This window comes from Prunus avium, chromosome 1 (genome assembly GCF_965620075.1).
Source record: "Prunus avium chromosome 1, drPruAviu1.hap1.1, whole genome shotgun sequence".
In the NCBI taxonomy this organism is placed as follows: Eukaryota; Viridiplantae; Streptophyta; class Magnoliopsida; order Rosales; family Rosaceae; genus Prunus; species Prunus avium.
Genome location: NC_142284.1, coordinates 19,603,191 through 19,618,456, shown reverse-complemented (window position 1 = coordinate 19,618,456; position 15,266 = coordinate 19,603,191). Strand labels below are relative to the sequence as shown.

Genomic DNA, 15,266 nt, shown 5'->3' with positions numbered 1-15,266 from the left:
TTTTAATCCTTTTTTTGTTTATCATTCAGTTCATTGGGCCTTAGGTAGCAATGGTGGCTTTGGATAGGAAAAGATGCAAAATGGTGCAAAAACGAGCAGACTGAGTTAGCAATTTGTTTCGGCCTTAACTTCTTCCTCCCAACTTGTATTGGCCCAAATAATATGTGGTTGGAAAGAGGAGATTCTGAACTGCAAGATGGACTGCTAAAACGTATCAATTGATGAAGCCAAGCCCAATCCGTGGGCCCATAAAAATGCACACCATGCTCAGGATTGCAGCTGCCAGTTATTGAGCCTTGTCTCCTCCTTTAAGCCATGTGCCTCACCCCAACTGTAACTGACTTTGGACCCAACATATTGAGTAAAGTAGGGAGACATTCCAGCTATGAAAGTCTAAAGGAGCAAAAACAAGGCATTGTGGGAAACATGTTTGGATAAATCAAGAAGCACTTTCCAGGCTGCTGGTGGGATTAGTTGGTACATGCTGGAGCTATTAAAGAGAAAGAATGTGCATGCATGTGAAGCAAAAAGAAAGGAAAGAAAAGAAATGAAGTCAATTCCAGTTTATTTTCGGCAGTCAACTTGCAAGGCCCAAAACATACACTTGTACTGCTCATATGGGAATACATTCTTCATAAAAGTTGTTCCAATGGGTGTCTATTATGAGATATCCAAATTTGAGCCCCATTGGATACATATTGAAACCTCAGGACTTCCTACACCAAGCCTGGTTCAAAAGAATCATTTTTTTTTTCCAGCAACCAAAAGAAAACCACATGGGTTGGCAACAAAAGGCAGCCACAATTGAACACCTTTGAAAACTCATGTGAAGAAAGCTTGAGGTGCAGTAGCAAAAGAAGTATGGGATGGAATTGATTCCAACCACACTAACATAGACAAGATGAAGTGAGAGTTATGGATTGTATTAAAAGAGGAATTGTGGTGTTGGAATTCATCATGATGTTCCTCCCTCTTAGCCCTATAAATAGAGAAGTCTTCAAGCTTCAAAACTGCCCCATCAACCCCATACACTCTAGGTACACAACCTGGGATTCACAATCCCACACAATTCACCCCAGCCATCCTACACACTTCCATCATTCCATCAACACATCCAGAAATCATCCTCAAACATTCCCATAACCCCAAACACTCCAGCAATCAACCCAATACTCTAAATTGCCCCAAATCACCAAAACAGCTCCAGAAAACCTCCCTTCCATTTCCCTACGAATTTCCTCTTTCTCAGCCATCACCACTCACCCAAACTCATCCCATATCACCTACTAGCTGTCATACATCATTCTAGACGTGGGGAAGCTCTTGGAGAAGCACTTGAAGAAGTCTTGGACACCACAAGAACTTCAAAAAAGGGGTTTCTCTACTCTTATTGCATTCATTATGTTTTCTCATTTCTATCTAAGTTTCTTTTCCATTATGAGCAGCTAATTTCATAACTAGGGCTTCGATGTAACCTAACATGAATATTCTGGGTTTATAAGTGTGAAGTTTGGAGTTTCAAGTTGGATTCATGATTCATGTTCTTATTCATTATGCTTATCAATTAATATGCTTGTTTGAATGATTGATCACCATTAGAACTTGTATGGTTTGAATTAAGAGTAGACACCATGCTTTAATTCGAATTGAACTATGAATAGGAAGAGTATGTATGGACATTCGACAACAGGGATTAGATACATGCTTGGTTGTTTAAATTATTCTTCTATGTTTAATGGGCTCCTAATGCTTAATTTTAGGTTAGACAACAGATGATCAAATTAGGGAATTAGGAACACAAGGTTAGAACCAAACACCATGGCCTAATCATACTTTAGCTAGAATCAATCTTTGAATATGAATTAGACTTGTTACTTGACTCCTTATAACCCAGAATTGAATTGTTATGGTGATTCGAATGCCCTAGTCTCCAAATCTGTTTTCCAGCTCTTAAAACCACTCTTTGTTACACTTACACACTTTGCTTTTGTTTGCAATTTCATTTTGCTTCTTTTGTTCAACAATCACAAGCACTCTTGCTTTAATTTTTGTTTTAGACATAACCTCCTACTTTCTTGAATTTGGTAATCTAAGTACATAACTAATTTTTAACTTCTCAATCCTCGTGGGTACGACCTCATACTTGTCTTGCTATACTACTAATTGCCCCGTACAATTGCGAGTTAACATAATTTAAACAACAACCATGACATGTTGCTAGACGTCCCTCATAGTTTGCTGAAGCCCTGAGGACACCTTAACCAAATCCTAGGAAAGGGAGAATTAAAAAGGCGTTTTAATTAATAATTGATCAAGAAAATGTATAGGATCACCCACTGCCTCCTAGATTAGACCCTAATGGATCACACACTGATAAGATTAAATGGAAATAAATTAAAGATGATGAGCATAGACTTATTAATTTAAGATTGAAGTAATAAAGAGAATGCGTTGATTTTTTATTATACTGTTGACTTATTATTAATCTAAATGGTTTCAACATTTCCTTCAATTATAGTTTACCTTTCCTCAATTTATTGTGTTGATTTTTTATTATACTGTTGACTTTATTTTTCAAATGATTTGGAGAAATTTAATGTTTATGCTTACAGATTGGTGGCATTTAATGTTCTTATTTGTTTCCTTGTCTTCTTTTGCATTCATTTTTTCTTTTTGGGCAATATATTCAATTTTCAATCAATGAGATGTTAGTTGGATTGGCCTAGGCCTTTGGTGTGCTCCCAAGTGGTCAAGGGTTCAAACGCCCATGGTACCCCGCATGTGTGAGTTTTCCCCCATCCCCTTCCTACCTTTGGCAAATATATATATTCAATTTTCATTCCATCAATTCTTACCGATTATCATTAATTCAACTTTCATTCATAGACTAATGTATCCATTCTTTTAAATTCAAAATTATTATGTACTTATTTTTAATTGTATTTGTAAATCTAGGTAAATTATTGTACTTAATAAATAGGTAAATTAATATACATATAAATACACTTACATTAATGTATATACAAAAATAAGGTAAGACTTAGTGAAGAAAAAAAGAATTATAGGTAAATAATTCACTTATATAATTTAGGTAAATTAATATAGGTGCATGTACATAAATAGTGGACCTATATCTTTTTACCTATCTAATATAAATATAAATAAGGGTAAATTACTCAAATGGTCCTCAAATTTGTACCCAATTTATATTTTAGTCCCTAAACTAAATTATTCGTTCAAATGGTTCACCAACTCTTTACTAATCGTCGCTTTGGTCCTACCATCACATTTTCTGTTAAATTTAGTCATGTGAGCAGCACATGCTACATTTGTAGGGGTAAATAAGACTTTTGACCTATGTATCACCCCTTTATCACCACTTTATCACCTATGTATCACCACTTTATCACCTATTTGGGGAACATAGGACAGTTATGGACGGTTTTACCCTTACATTTGACGACAACATTAACATAATTTAACAGTAGGATCAATGGAGCGATTAATATAGAGTTGATGGACCATTTGAACGAATAATTTAATTGAGGGACCAAAATGTAAATCGGGTATAAATTTGAGGACCATTTGAGTAATTTACCCTATAAATAATCAACCTTTTTTTTAGTTTATGAATTATGCACCTTTCTTTTTATATATAAATAATGAATCTATTTTTTTCTACATAATATGTACCTATCTATTTACCTCTCTTGTATTAGATATGTGGTTTTTTGTTTTTTGTTTTTTTTTTTTGGCATGCATCACCATAGTTTTCCAACGGAAAATTACAATTTTTTTTTCAATCAACGGACTATTATATAATCAATACTTTTTAGGCAAAAAGATTAATTTGTGTTAGGTATATCATCATTGTTTGTTTAGCTATAATAATATTATTATTGTACATATGTATTAGGGTGTTTTAAATTATTATTTATGTATATTGGTGTGCAAATTGATTTATTTTTTGTTGAAACGTTTTATTAATGAATAGGTTCCCAAATTAAAAGAAATTAAATATAAATGCTAAAAATAAGGGATGTGACAAGTAAGGTAGATGGCATAGTCTATAAATATTGGGTCATTCTAGGTAGATCATCTTTAGAGACCAACTTGTGTACCACCTATGTCTATAAATATTGAATTTATGCTCAAGTTCCATTTTCAATCTTCAACTAATTTTTTTCATCCCAATAGTCCATCAACTCTCTTTTGTATCAAATTGGTCCCACCGCCAAATTTATTTAGCGCAGAGGTTAGCGAGTGACAAAGCGTGAGTGGGTGACGAAACCATATGAGGTCGCATTCTGTGTCCATGTAGGGAGAGACGGGCAGGTAAAAAGCCCGTGTTTTGGTGGGTTTGGGTGCTCTGTACTTACTGCTGGTCATATTAAAACACCATTAAATAAATGCAGTACCCTATGAATATGAAAATTTTGATGTAAAAATGTTGTAGAAGACATTTAGGAACCTTAATTAACTATTCTTGCTTTCTTATTTTCCCTCTGAAAACAATTCCTTTGGCTAGAAAGGTTGCTAGGTATTTGAATTTCGAACACTGCTTATTATAATTAATGACCTATGTTTTATGTAGGAAAAACTTGTATATGAAGACTTGTCTATTAATTGCCTACTTTCTGCTTTCATATAAAATTTTCTGTCATGTGTTAAAAAAATCTTGAGATTTAGTTGTCATATTCAGACGTACTACAGCAAGGTTGGATTGCGGAAGCCGCTTCTCGAATGCTTACTGTGAAGAAGCCGCGGATGTTCCCAGTAATTTGCAGAGCTTGACAGAATATCGATACCATCTAGGGTATTGATGTAGACTTTAAGAAAAGCTCGGATTCTCTTCCCCAGTTTTACTACTTTTTATTGATAATGTTATCTTTATTTTACCTTGTGCAAAGTATATGTTCGTTGATTACCTGGTACTTTGAAATGAAAAATTTGTTGACGCTCAGTATACACCAAGCCCGTTGGCCCAATAAGAAAAGAACATATGGACCTCACTATCACTTGGCAGAAAATGACCAACCAGGCCTTTCTCCACCTCAGCCTTGGCACCATCCTGGGGAACACGAAAGGCCACGGATCAACCACGTCGATGACATGACCTCCCTTGACAAACAAATTCACCGCCTCTCGAGATAGTGCCCATGTCCTCTCTAAAGCCACATGTAAACAACCTAATCCACCACCTGACCAAATGGGACTTCGGTTGCACGTGACAGGCTACTTTGCTCACACCCGCCCCTAACAAAAACTCGTGAAGCCATCATGAAAGGAAGACATGGACAAACCCTAACCATCACCAACCTGACAGCTCGGTGTGACACATAAACAGCTCGACTCTGAACTGAGGTGACCGACTTGGATCTATCTTGTAAAAAATTCCCTATAAATAGGGCCTACCATCCATATGAGAAGTGAATCTTGAGCCCAAAAGAGCAATACGCAGAAGACTTGCGAAATTATATAAAAGTTTACCCCCGTTCTTGTCATTATCTCAATATCTCACATAACGAACCAAAAATCTCCTCCCCATTTTCTAAAAGGGATATAAAGCATTTGTATTTCATACATTGACCACAGGAATATTGGTCTCAAACAAAATTATTGCAAAAACCGGGTGTATACCACGCATCTCTCATAGTCATTCATCATTTATAGAATGAACTTTGAGCTCTCAATCAGATGATTAGTTATTGTGAGAATGATATGACGAACTTGCATAGCGATCTACCATAGAATGAACTTGAGCTCTTGGAGGAAATTGCGAGCATTCCATATAAGATTCAATACAACTACAGAAACTGTCATAAGTATATTAAGTTAATGGATTTGAGTCTGTCTTTAACACAATTATTTGCCTTGCGACTTAACATGCTAAAACGGCATCGTCACAAAGGTTGACGAACCCTGGATCTACTGGCAGTTTGGTGAGGGCTTTGACTTGGCCCTTCATAAGGAATTTTCTAGAATTTGTACCCCAAGAAAGAAAAGTTCCCTGTTCAAATAGAAACCCTTCTTTTTGTTTTTGTTGTTTTGTCTGTTCTTCTTTCTATGCGTCATCTTGAACTCTTCAACATCGTCAAGTTCCATTTTTTTGTTTCTTTCACCAAATTCTTCAAACTCTCATTAAGCACTCTCCTCCACCCAGGAAGAATTTCCACCTCAACCAAGATTTTCTTATATTCAATTTTGTTTTTTTCAATTCTCCTTTTTGGTTTAAAAACATATGGCCATAAAATTACCCATTTATGCCTATCAAATAGAAACATCCTTAAATTCATCAAGAGTTCTAAAAATCTCTCACTTGCTATAGTAATATATTGCTTGCAGCTGGGATACGGCTGCATGGGCTAATAACTAATGTTTTCAATTACTGCATTAATTGGATGTGCCCATGATTCCAAATCCAACACAAATCAAACGGAGAGGATACCCCCTCCTTGTAGATTAGATTAATTTACAGTCGCTTGTAAAAACAAAAACATAAATGCCAATCCCTATGTAACTTGTTGGTCTGATACAAAGCAAAGGTTGGCATGTTTTGGGTTCGAGGACCGGCCGTATCAACGTATCATATTTACCAGAAAAAAGAGGAACCCATATGCCAAGAAAACACAACCATGCTTACAATTAATTTACAAATTACATGTATGTCATACAATATTCATTCGCATACATAAGGGTTTAACTTAATAACCTAACACCTAACTCTAGGAAGTTTTACAAAAATCAATTTGCGCTCATTTTTCTCTTCTAATTTACAACATTAACAAGATTATTAAGAGGCTTCGTCAACTCGCACAGCTCGGAAATCGAGCGATATCTTCCTTTCTTCCTGCTCGGCCCCAAACTTGCTAGTTCATCATCACCAGCATCATCTTCCACCTCATCTGCAAATCTTCTTGTTCTGTATTTTGAGGAACATACCTGATCATGATCACCATGATGAACAGTTTTGCCATCGCTTTCTTCTGTGGCGCCACTGTTATCTGATATTGATCCGCTCAGTTGTATGAGTTGCTCCGCTGCGTCCATTTCCAGCTCTGAGAAATCACTGCTTCCAATTGGGTCCTGCTCCTTATTGTTGTTGTTCATCTTTCTCCTCTTGCTTCCACTTGCTGCTGCGGTTTTTGTTGATTTCTCCATGAATATTTTATGTTGGTTTGTCGATAACTTAGCTGACAATCAAATGAAATGAGGTTGTAAACTAGAAAAGGAAGTTTTTACTTTATATACAATACGCAGAGTCGGTTGCCATTTTAAACTTTTATTTTTTATCCTTTGTATTTCATTTTCATTTATTAAATTTAGCTCTCTTACTGACTGACAAGGGGAATGCTGCAAAATGGACCTAAGCTAGATTTGACTCTGGGCTGTTTTGGTTTGGCCCAAGTGGTGAGACTTCGTCCTATTCAAAGGTAGGCTGGGCTTGGCTACAGTATCCCCTGACGCTATGATCAAATCTCACTTTTCTCCCTTAAAAGTCTCATTGACTAAGATTTGTGCTTCATGTTGCCTACTACTATTTTTTTTAAATTTAATTTCTTGGGTTATTAGTTCTATTAGTCCCCGAACCTTGACTTGATTTGCATTTTGGTCTCTCAATTTCTAAAATCGTTCCCGTGGTCCTTCAACTTCAGTTTCATTAGGAAAAATGATCCTGCTATCAATTTTGTTAATTTTTTTCTTTTTAAAACAGGAGCAAAATGGTATTTTTTGTATTTAAAAAAAGTATTTTTTTATTAAAAAAAATTAAATAAATAAATCTCTCTCTCAAAGAATTACAAAAACATGGAATTAGCCCAACTTGGGAGGAGCGGTACTGATAACAACAACAATAACGATGTGGAGCAATTCCTCCTTCCCCGACCAATCACAACCCAACTCAGCTCTATACGACTGCCACGGTAGCACCATGCCCTCACAATGAGATCTAGATGCTATTAGATGATGACAAGATGATGAGAGGCCACATGGAGGGGTGGGATTCGTTGGAGGGTGGTGTGGTTTTGGGGGAGAGAGAGGAGAGAGAGTTTTTCTTTTCCCAAAAAAATGTTATTTGATTTTTTTTTTGTTATTACTTTTAAAAGTTTTTTATTTTTTAAAAAGTGTTTTTTTAATCTTTTAATTATTTTATATGGAAGTGGGCTCCACTTTGCCACATCACTCACACAGATGACCCATGTGTACAAATATACTCAAACACCACTGCCATGTCATCAAAATTTACAAAGCATTGGATAGAGTTAATAGTAGGGCTAACGTGGAACACTGAACCTTGGTTAAGGGGGCAAACCTAACATAACCGAAACCCTAAAGTAGGACCCTATTATATTATAATTCCAACTAAAAAGGTTCACAATCTCATTCTATACTAACTTGAGTAACCGTAACATGTTGCTAGATGTCCCTCGCAATTTGCGGAAGCCCTGAGGACACCTTAACCAAGTTTTAGGGAAGGAAGAATTAAAAAGGCGTTTTAATTCATAATTGATCAAGAATGAGTTTTGGATCGTCCCCTGCCTCCCCGATTAGACCCTAATGGATCGCACACCTATAAAATTAAGTGGAAATAAATTAAACATGATGAGCATAGACTTATTAATTTAATATTGAAGTAATTAAGAGAATGCGGGAAAAATGGTTAGTTTAGGCCTAAACTATAAAATTGAGTTCAAGACCCATTGGGCCAATTACATCAAGTGGGCATAGTGGAATGACCACTTGAACCCAAGAGGCCCAATAAGAATCTAAATGGTTTTAACATTTCCTTCAATTATAGTTGGCTTATTTATGGATATGCCCCCTGTGCTTTCAAAATAGTCTCAGATTACCATATGTTCTTTGAAATGTCTCAATATACCACCTATACTTTTCAATAAGTGTCTCATGTTAGCTATTCCGTCCAATTTGAGAGAAGTTTCGTCAGCTGATGTGGCCCCCACTTCTTTTCAATCTCTTAACAAGGGATAGGAAGGGTTAGCCAGGTTGAGAAAATGGAGAATTTGAGAGAAGAAGGTTAGGTTGAGGGAATTTCAGATTTGGAAATCTGGAGGTTCAGATTTGGAAGAAAAGGAGGGATTTGAGATAAAAGGGGAATATGATTTGGGGATTTCAGATTTGGGAGATCCCCACAACATTTAAACCATCCTTATTCTCCCAAATCTGAAATCCCCAAATCAAATTCCTCATTTTCTCCCAAATCCCTTGTTTTCTCCCAAATCTGAACCTCCATATTCACAAATCTGAAATTCCCTCAACCTAACCTTCTTCTCCCAAATTCCCCCTTTTCTCAACTTGACTAACCCTTCCTCTCCCTTGTTAAGAGATTGAAAAGAAGTGGGGGCTATATCAACTAACGGAACTTCTCTCAAATATGACGGAATAGGTAACGTGAGACATTTGTTGAAAGTATAGGTGGTATATTGAGACATTTCAAAGAACATGTGGTAATCTGAGACTATTTTGAAAGCACAGGAGGCATATCCATAAATAAGCCATTATAGTTTACCTTTCCTCAATTTATTGTGTTGATTTATTATTATCCCGTTGACTTTATTTGTCAAATGATTTGGGGAAATTTAATATTATGTTTGCAAATTGGTGGCATTTAATGTTCTTATTTGTTAACTTGTCTTCTTTTTTGCGTGCAATTTTTTTTTTTTGGGAAATATATTCAATTTTCAATCAATGGTGTGTTAGTTGGATTGGCCTAGGTCTTTGGTGTGTTCCCAAGTGATCTTAGGTTCAAACGCCCATAATACCACGTGTGTATGAGTTTTCCCCCATCCTCCTTCCTACCTTTGGCAATATATATATATATAATTTCATTCCATCAATTCTTTCCGATATCATTAATTCAACTTTCATTTATATACTAATGTATCCGTTCTTTTAAATGCAAAATTATTATGTACTTATTTTTAATTGTATTTGCAAATTTAGGTAAATTATTGTACTTAATAAATAGGTAAATTAATATATATATATATATATATATATATATATATATATATAAATACACTTACATTAATGTATATACAAAAGTAAGGTAAGTCTTAGTGGAAAAAAATAATAATTTACTTATATAATCTAGGTAAATTAGGGACCTGAAAAATGTAGGTGCATATACATAAATAGTGGAGATATATCTTTTTACCTATCTAATATAAATATAAATAATCTACCTTTTTTTTAGTTTATGAATCATGCACCTTTCTTTTCTACCCTATATAAATAATGAATCTATTTAGTCTACATAATATGTACCTATCTATTTACCTTTCATGTATTAGATATGCGGTTTTTTTTATTTTTTTATTTTTTGTTTTTTTTGCATGCATCACCACAGTTTTCCAACGGAAAATTACCTTCTTTATTTTTTGTCAATCAACGGACTATTATCTAATCAATACTTTTTAGGCAAAAATATTAATTTGTATTAGGTATATTATCATTGTTTGTTTAGCTATAATAATAATATTATTGTACATATGTATTAGGGTGTTTTAAATTATTATTTATGTACATTGGTGTGCTAATTGGTTTATTTTTTGTTGAAACGTTTAATTAATGAATAGGTTCCCAAATTTAAAGAAATTAAATATAAGAGCACTTCCAGCGCAAGGGGGAGCCCCAGGCAAGAGGGGGCCTTAGCCCAGTTTGCAAGTTCCAACAGGCTTCTATAGCCTGGGCAAATGGTGGGGACCACCAAGCTCATGCCCGAGGGCAGTTGATGTTAGCAATGAAAATTTTTTTAAAAAAAATTAAAACAAATTCTAAAAAATATATTTCAATTTTTTTTTTTAATAAATACCTAGCGATATTCTTCACTTCCCACACCAAAACTCTATACAAATTCCTCTCCTCATATTTCATGTGAATAGTGGTTACCATGGCAATGAGTGGAAACACCACAAGCCTTTTGCAAGGGATGCCACTATTCACGTGTATAGTAATAGCCCTTGCCTCCCCTTGACATTTGCCATTGCCATGGCAACCCAAGGGAAACCACTATTCACATGAGATATGAGGAGATGAATTTGTATAGAGTTTTGGTGTGGGAAGTGAAGAATATGACTAAGTATTTACTATAAAAAAAAATCAGAAATTTTTAGTATTTTTTTAGATTTTTTTAATTATTTTTTAATTTCTGATGTCATCAAACCCAAGCTAGAGCACGGGCTCGTTTTGCCTTTGGGCTGGCCTAGTTTCGTGGGACCGAGCTGCTGCCCGGCCAGCTTAGGCCCGCTGGAAGTGAAAAAGGGGGCTTGGGCCCCCTCCTGCCATGGCAAAGGCAACCGGTGGAGTTGCTCTAAATGCTAAAAGTAAGGGATGTGACAAGTAAGGTAAATGGCATAGTCTATAAATATTGGGTCATTCTAGAGAGACCATCTTTAGAGACCAATTTGTGTACCACCTATGTCTATAAATATTGAATTTATGCTCGAGTTCCATTTTCATTCTTCAACTAATTTGTTTTCATCCCAATAGTCCCTCAACTCTCTTTTGTGTCAAATTGGTCCCACCGCCAAATTTATTTGGCGCAGAGGTTAGCGGGTGACGAAGCATGAGTGGGTGACGAAACCATATAAGGTCGCATTCTGTGTTCATGTAGAGAGAAACGGGTTGGAGAAGGTTGGAGAAGGTTGGAGTTGACAGTGAAGGAGAGAGTGCACTTCACCACCTATGTCTAACTTCGTTAAATTTTTTGTTAAATTTGGGGTTGTTTCCTTCAATTCACTATAACTAAAAAGAATTATAAAAAGAAAAAAAAATGAGGAGTTCGATTACTTGTGAAATTAAACTGAAAGAAAGATGAGATTTTGGTGGGTTATAATACACTTCATGCCTATATTCACATGATTTTCATAGCTCTTGGAAGATTCGGAAAAAGTAGAGCTAAGGTTTTCATTGATGTTGGGAAAAAAAAACGTGAAGCAAATTCTTAATATATGGATATATGGATCCCCGATCCCTCTTCTTGTCTCCCAAAAACGCTCTGCATACACTCTACTATGCTATTTGGTTGTTGGCATGTCTTGGTGTGGAATGTTGAAATTGAAGGGCAAACTCACTGGAGGCATTATTACCTAGTTCTGCAATTCCGATTCATTTATAGTTATATCATGACTTATATTGTGGGATTTGAAATAGGCCACTTCAGAATATCAAGGGCACCAAAGTAGTGAAATTGAGATACACTCAAGGACCTATTTTGGGGGTTGTGTAGTTTGATGCGACTAAGAACCAATCTTGGCTGGTGATGAGTTCCAAATTAAATTCTTGATAATTAGGTTAATGTTATATAATTAAGGGAAAATTGTAGAGAGAATTGGAAAGTAGAGAAAGACAATAGAATTTGTGTCAATCAACTTGTATATCTCATCCCGGTAAGACCTTTTGGGCTCGTTTGGTACGTCGGACTGTACTGACTAATTTCTGTCGGATAGTATTAATCTGTTCCGGAGAGTACTGACTGTTTATCCATAATATTATAAGGCGTTTGGTGTTGTTCCGGATAAATAGTCTGACTAAGTTATACTGTGTTTGATGCTGTTCCGGATAACATCGGATCAGACTATTTTTTCAAAAAATTCTTTGATAATTTAAGTGGAAATTGAAATTCAAATGACACAATTTTTTTTTTTGGGTAAGATTCATATGACAAGATTTGTTTTTCAATTGTTTTGCCAAGATTTTTTTTTTCATATAACCCATTATCATAATTGTAATATCTCATAAAAATAGTACCAAATAATGTATAATTCAAAGTAATCACATACTAAGGTGACAAGAGCAAAAGGAAAAATTATTCATAAACTAAACTACATCAAAGAGTTAATCACAGCTCCCTTGCCCAAGTAAGAGAAGAACAAATGCTTTTCTCATAGCACCATCCAATGTCAGGAATGTTCTCTCATCACTTGCTTTCTCCAAAATTAGCCGCAGTGCCTTAATTTGGTCATTAATAGACAAGTCCATCTTTGCCAATTTAGCAGCAATGTCAGGTCTTGGTTCTGATCCTTTCACCAAACTATTTGTTATAGTTTTCAATTGGTCAACAGACTCAGAAATCATCTCACCAAATGCTTTAGCCATTTCCTTTTGAATATCAGTATCTGCATTTCGTTTGCGGTTTCGACTGCTTGAGCTAGCTGAGTTTTGTTGATTTGATCTTGGCAAAGAGGCAGAATGATCTTGTTCAACTTCAACTTCCTCATCATCATCATTGACATCAATGTTATGCACAGGCTCATTCATCATTTCAGTGGGAGTTGCAGACCCTCTACCAGTTGCTCGGTCCTTCCCAAATATATTCTTCAACCTATCATATATTAGACATTGTTTCCCCCTCCAACCATCAGCATCCTTATTATGCTGCATCAAAATGAAAAAAATTATAAATAAAACTATAAGTATAACAAATATAAGAATTACAAATTACTTAACAGATGTACTAACCTGCACATAAGTGTTCCATGCTTCATCACTATCAACCTCAATGCATTTCAAAGAATCATTCCAAGCAAAACCACTTTTGTTAATCATGTCAAATATTATCCCATACAATTTTTTCCAAAATCTCATCTTGGACTCAATATGTGGGACTACCCTTAAATCAGTATTGGGAAATTTCTTAGCAAATGATTTTTCAATTTGGGTCATTGTTCCAGATTTAAAGGAACCATTATCACATCGTAAACCACGGTTGATTACTGTTGCTTCGATTCAGCTGCACCAAAATGGTTTCAACTGCATCCTCAACTTGTGATACTCGCAAGTGCACGAGCCGTTTGGTAGTATAGCATATGTAAGTGCGAGGTCGATCCCACGAGGATTGGTGATTGAATGATCCAATTTGTTTCCCCTACACAAAATAGAAATGAAAAAAGAAAATAAATAAAACAAGAAAAAAGGAAATAACTCAAGCAAATAAGTTCCCAAGTTCAATTAGATTAACGGATTGATTCTAGCTAAAGTATGATTAGGCCATGGTGTCTGGTTCTAACCTTGTGTTCCTAATTCCCTAATTTGATCATTTGTTGTCTAACCTAAAACTAAGCATTAGGAACCCATTAAGCATAGAAGAACAATTTAAACAACCAAGTATGTATCTAATCCCTGTTGTCGAATGTCCATACATACTCTTCCTATTCATAGTTCAATTCGAATTAAAGCATGGTGTCTACTCTTAATTCAAACCAAGATAGCTAACATGCAAGCCTAAATGGTGATCAATCATCCAAACTAGCCTATTAACTTATAAGCATAATGAATAAGAACAAAAACCATAATTGAAACTTGGAAACTAATTAAACTTGAATACTTAAGAAAGAATGTACATTACAATGAAAAGTAAAATGAAATTAAGAAAAACTAAATCCGAATTTCAGAACTTCATTACAACAATTGAAAACTAGAAAGGAAACTAAGAGAATTTTGAGGGAGAGAAGGGAAGGGAGCTCTAGAGAAGTGTTTGAGAGCTCCCCCCCTTGGGGTGTGATTTGAAGCTTGAAGGCTTCTCTATTTATAGGGCTAAGAGGGAGGAACATCATGATGGATTCCCACACCATCCTTCATCTTTTGCTGCACCTCAAGCATCTTCACATGGGTTCAAAGGTGATCAGTTGTGGCTGCCTTTGCTGCCAACCCATGTGGTTGCCTTTTGGTTGCTGAAAAACGAGTTTTCTGAACCAGTCTTGGTGTAGGAAGGCCAGAGGTTTCAAAATGTATCCAATGGTGCTCAAATTTGGATATGTTATACTAGACACCCATTGGAACAACTTCTATGAAGAAAGTATTCCCATCGGAGGAGTAGAAGTGTGCGTTTTGGGCCTTGCAAGTTGGCAGCCGAACAGAGACTGGAATTGACTTCATTTCATTTCTTTGCTTTACATGCATGCACATGCTTTCTCTATAATAACTCCAGCATGTACCAACTTGATCCTTTAGAATTTCATAGCTGGAATGCCTCCCCACTTCACTCATTATGTTGGATCCAAAGTCAGTTGCAGCATGGGTGAGGCACATGGCTTAAAGGAGGAGACAAGGCTCAAAGCTGGCAGCTGCAAATCCTCCTCAGCATGGTTCAGTGTTGGACGGGCTGAGCACTCCACAAATGTCCAATTGGGCTGAAATTTGGATATGTTGTAGTAGACACCCATTGGAACAAGTTTCATGAAGATCTTCACCTCATTCGAGCCCCATAGCATGCTGATCCAAGGCCAAGAAGTTGACCTACGAAATTG

General features: G+C 35.8%; 1 protein-coding gene across 1 annotated transcript; it reads right to left on the bottom strand.

Moving 5' to 3' along the window:
- Positions 1-12,855: 12,855 nt before the first annotated feature.
- LOC148297499 (uncharacterized) lies at positions 12,856-13,683 on the bottom strand. Its single transcript, XM_088247359.1, has 2 exons — positions 13,480-13,683; positions 12,856-13,395 (listed from the first exon to the last, which is right to left on the bottom strand). Exons 1-2 carry the CDS (start codon positions 13,681-13,683, stop codon positions 12,856-12,858), a joined length of 744 nt encoding a protein of 247 aa, XP_088103485.1.
- Between the last annotated feature and the right edge of the window lie 1,583 nt (positions 13,684-15,266).

Excerpts from the sequence above, each read along its gene's own strand:
- LOC148297499 (XM_088247359.1), bottom strand. The coding sequence starts at position 13,683 with ATGACCCAAATTGAAAAATCATTTGCTAAGAAATTTCCCAATACTGAT. Across the intron at positions 13,396-13,479 it reads CATGGAACACTTATGTGCAG|CATAATAAGGATGCTGATGG; the intron begins GTTAGTACATCT and ends ATTTTGATGCAG.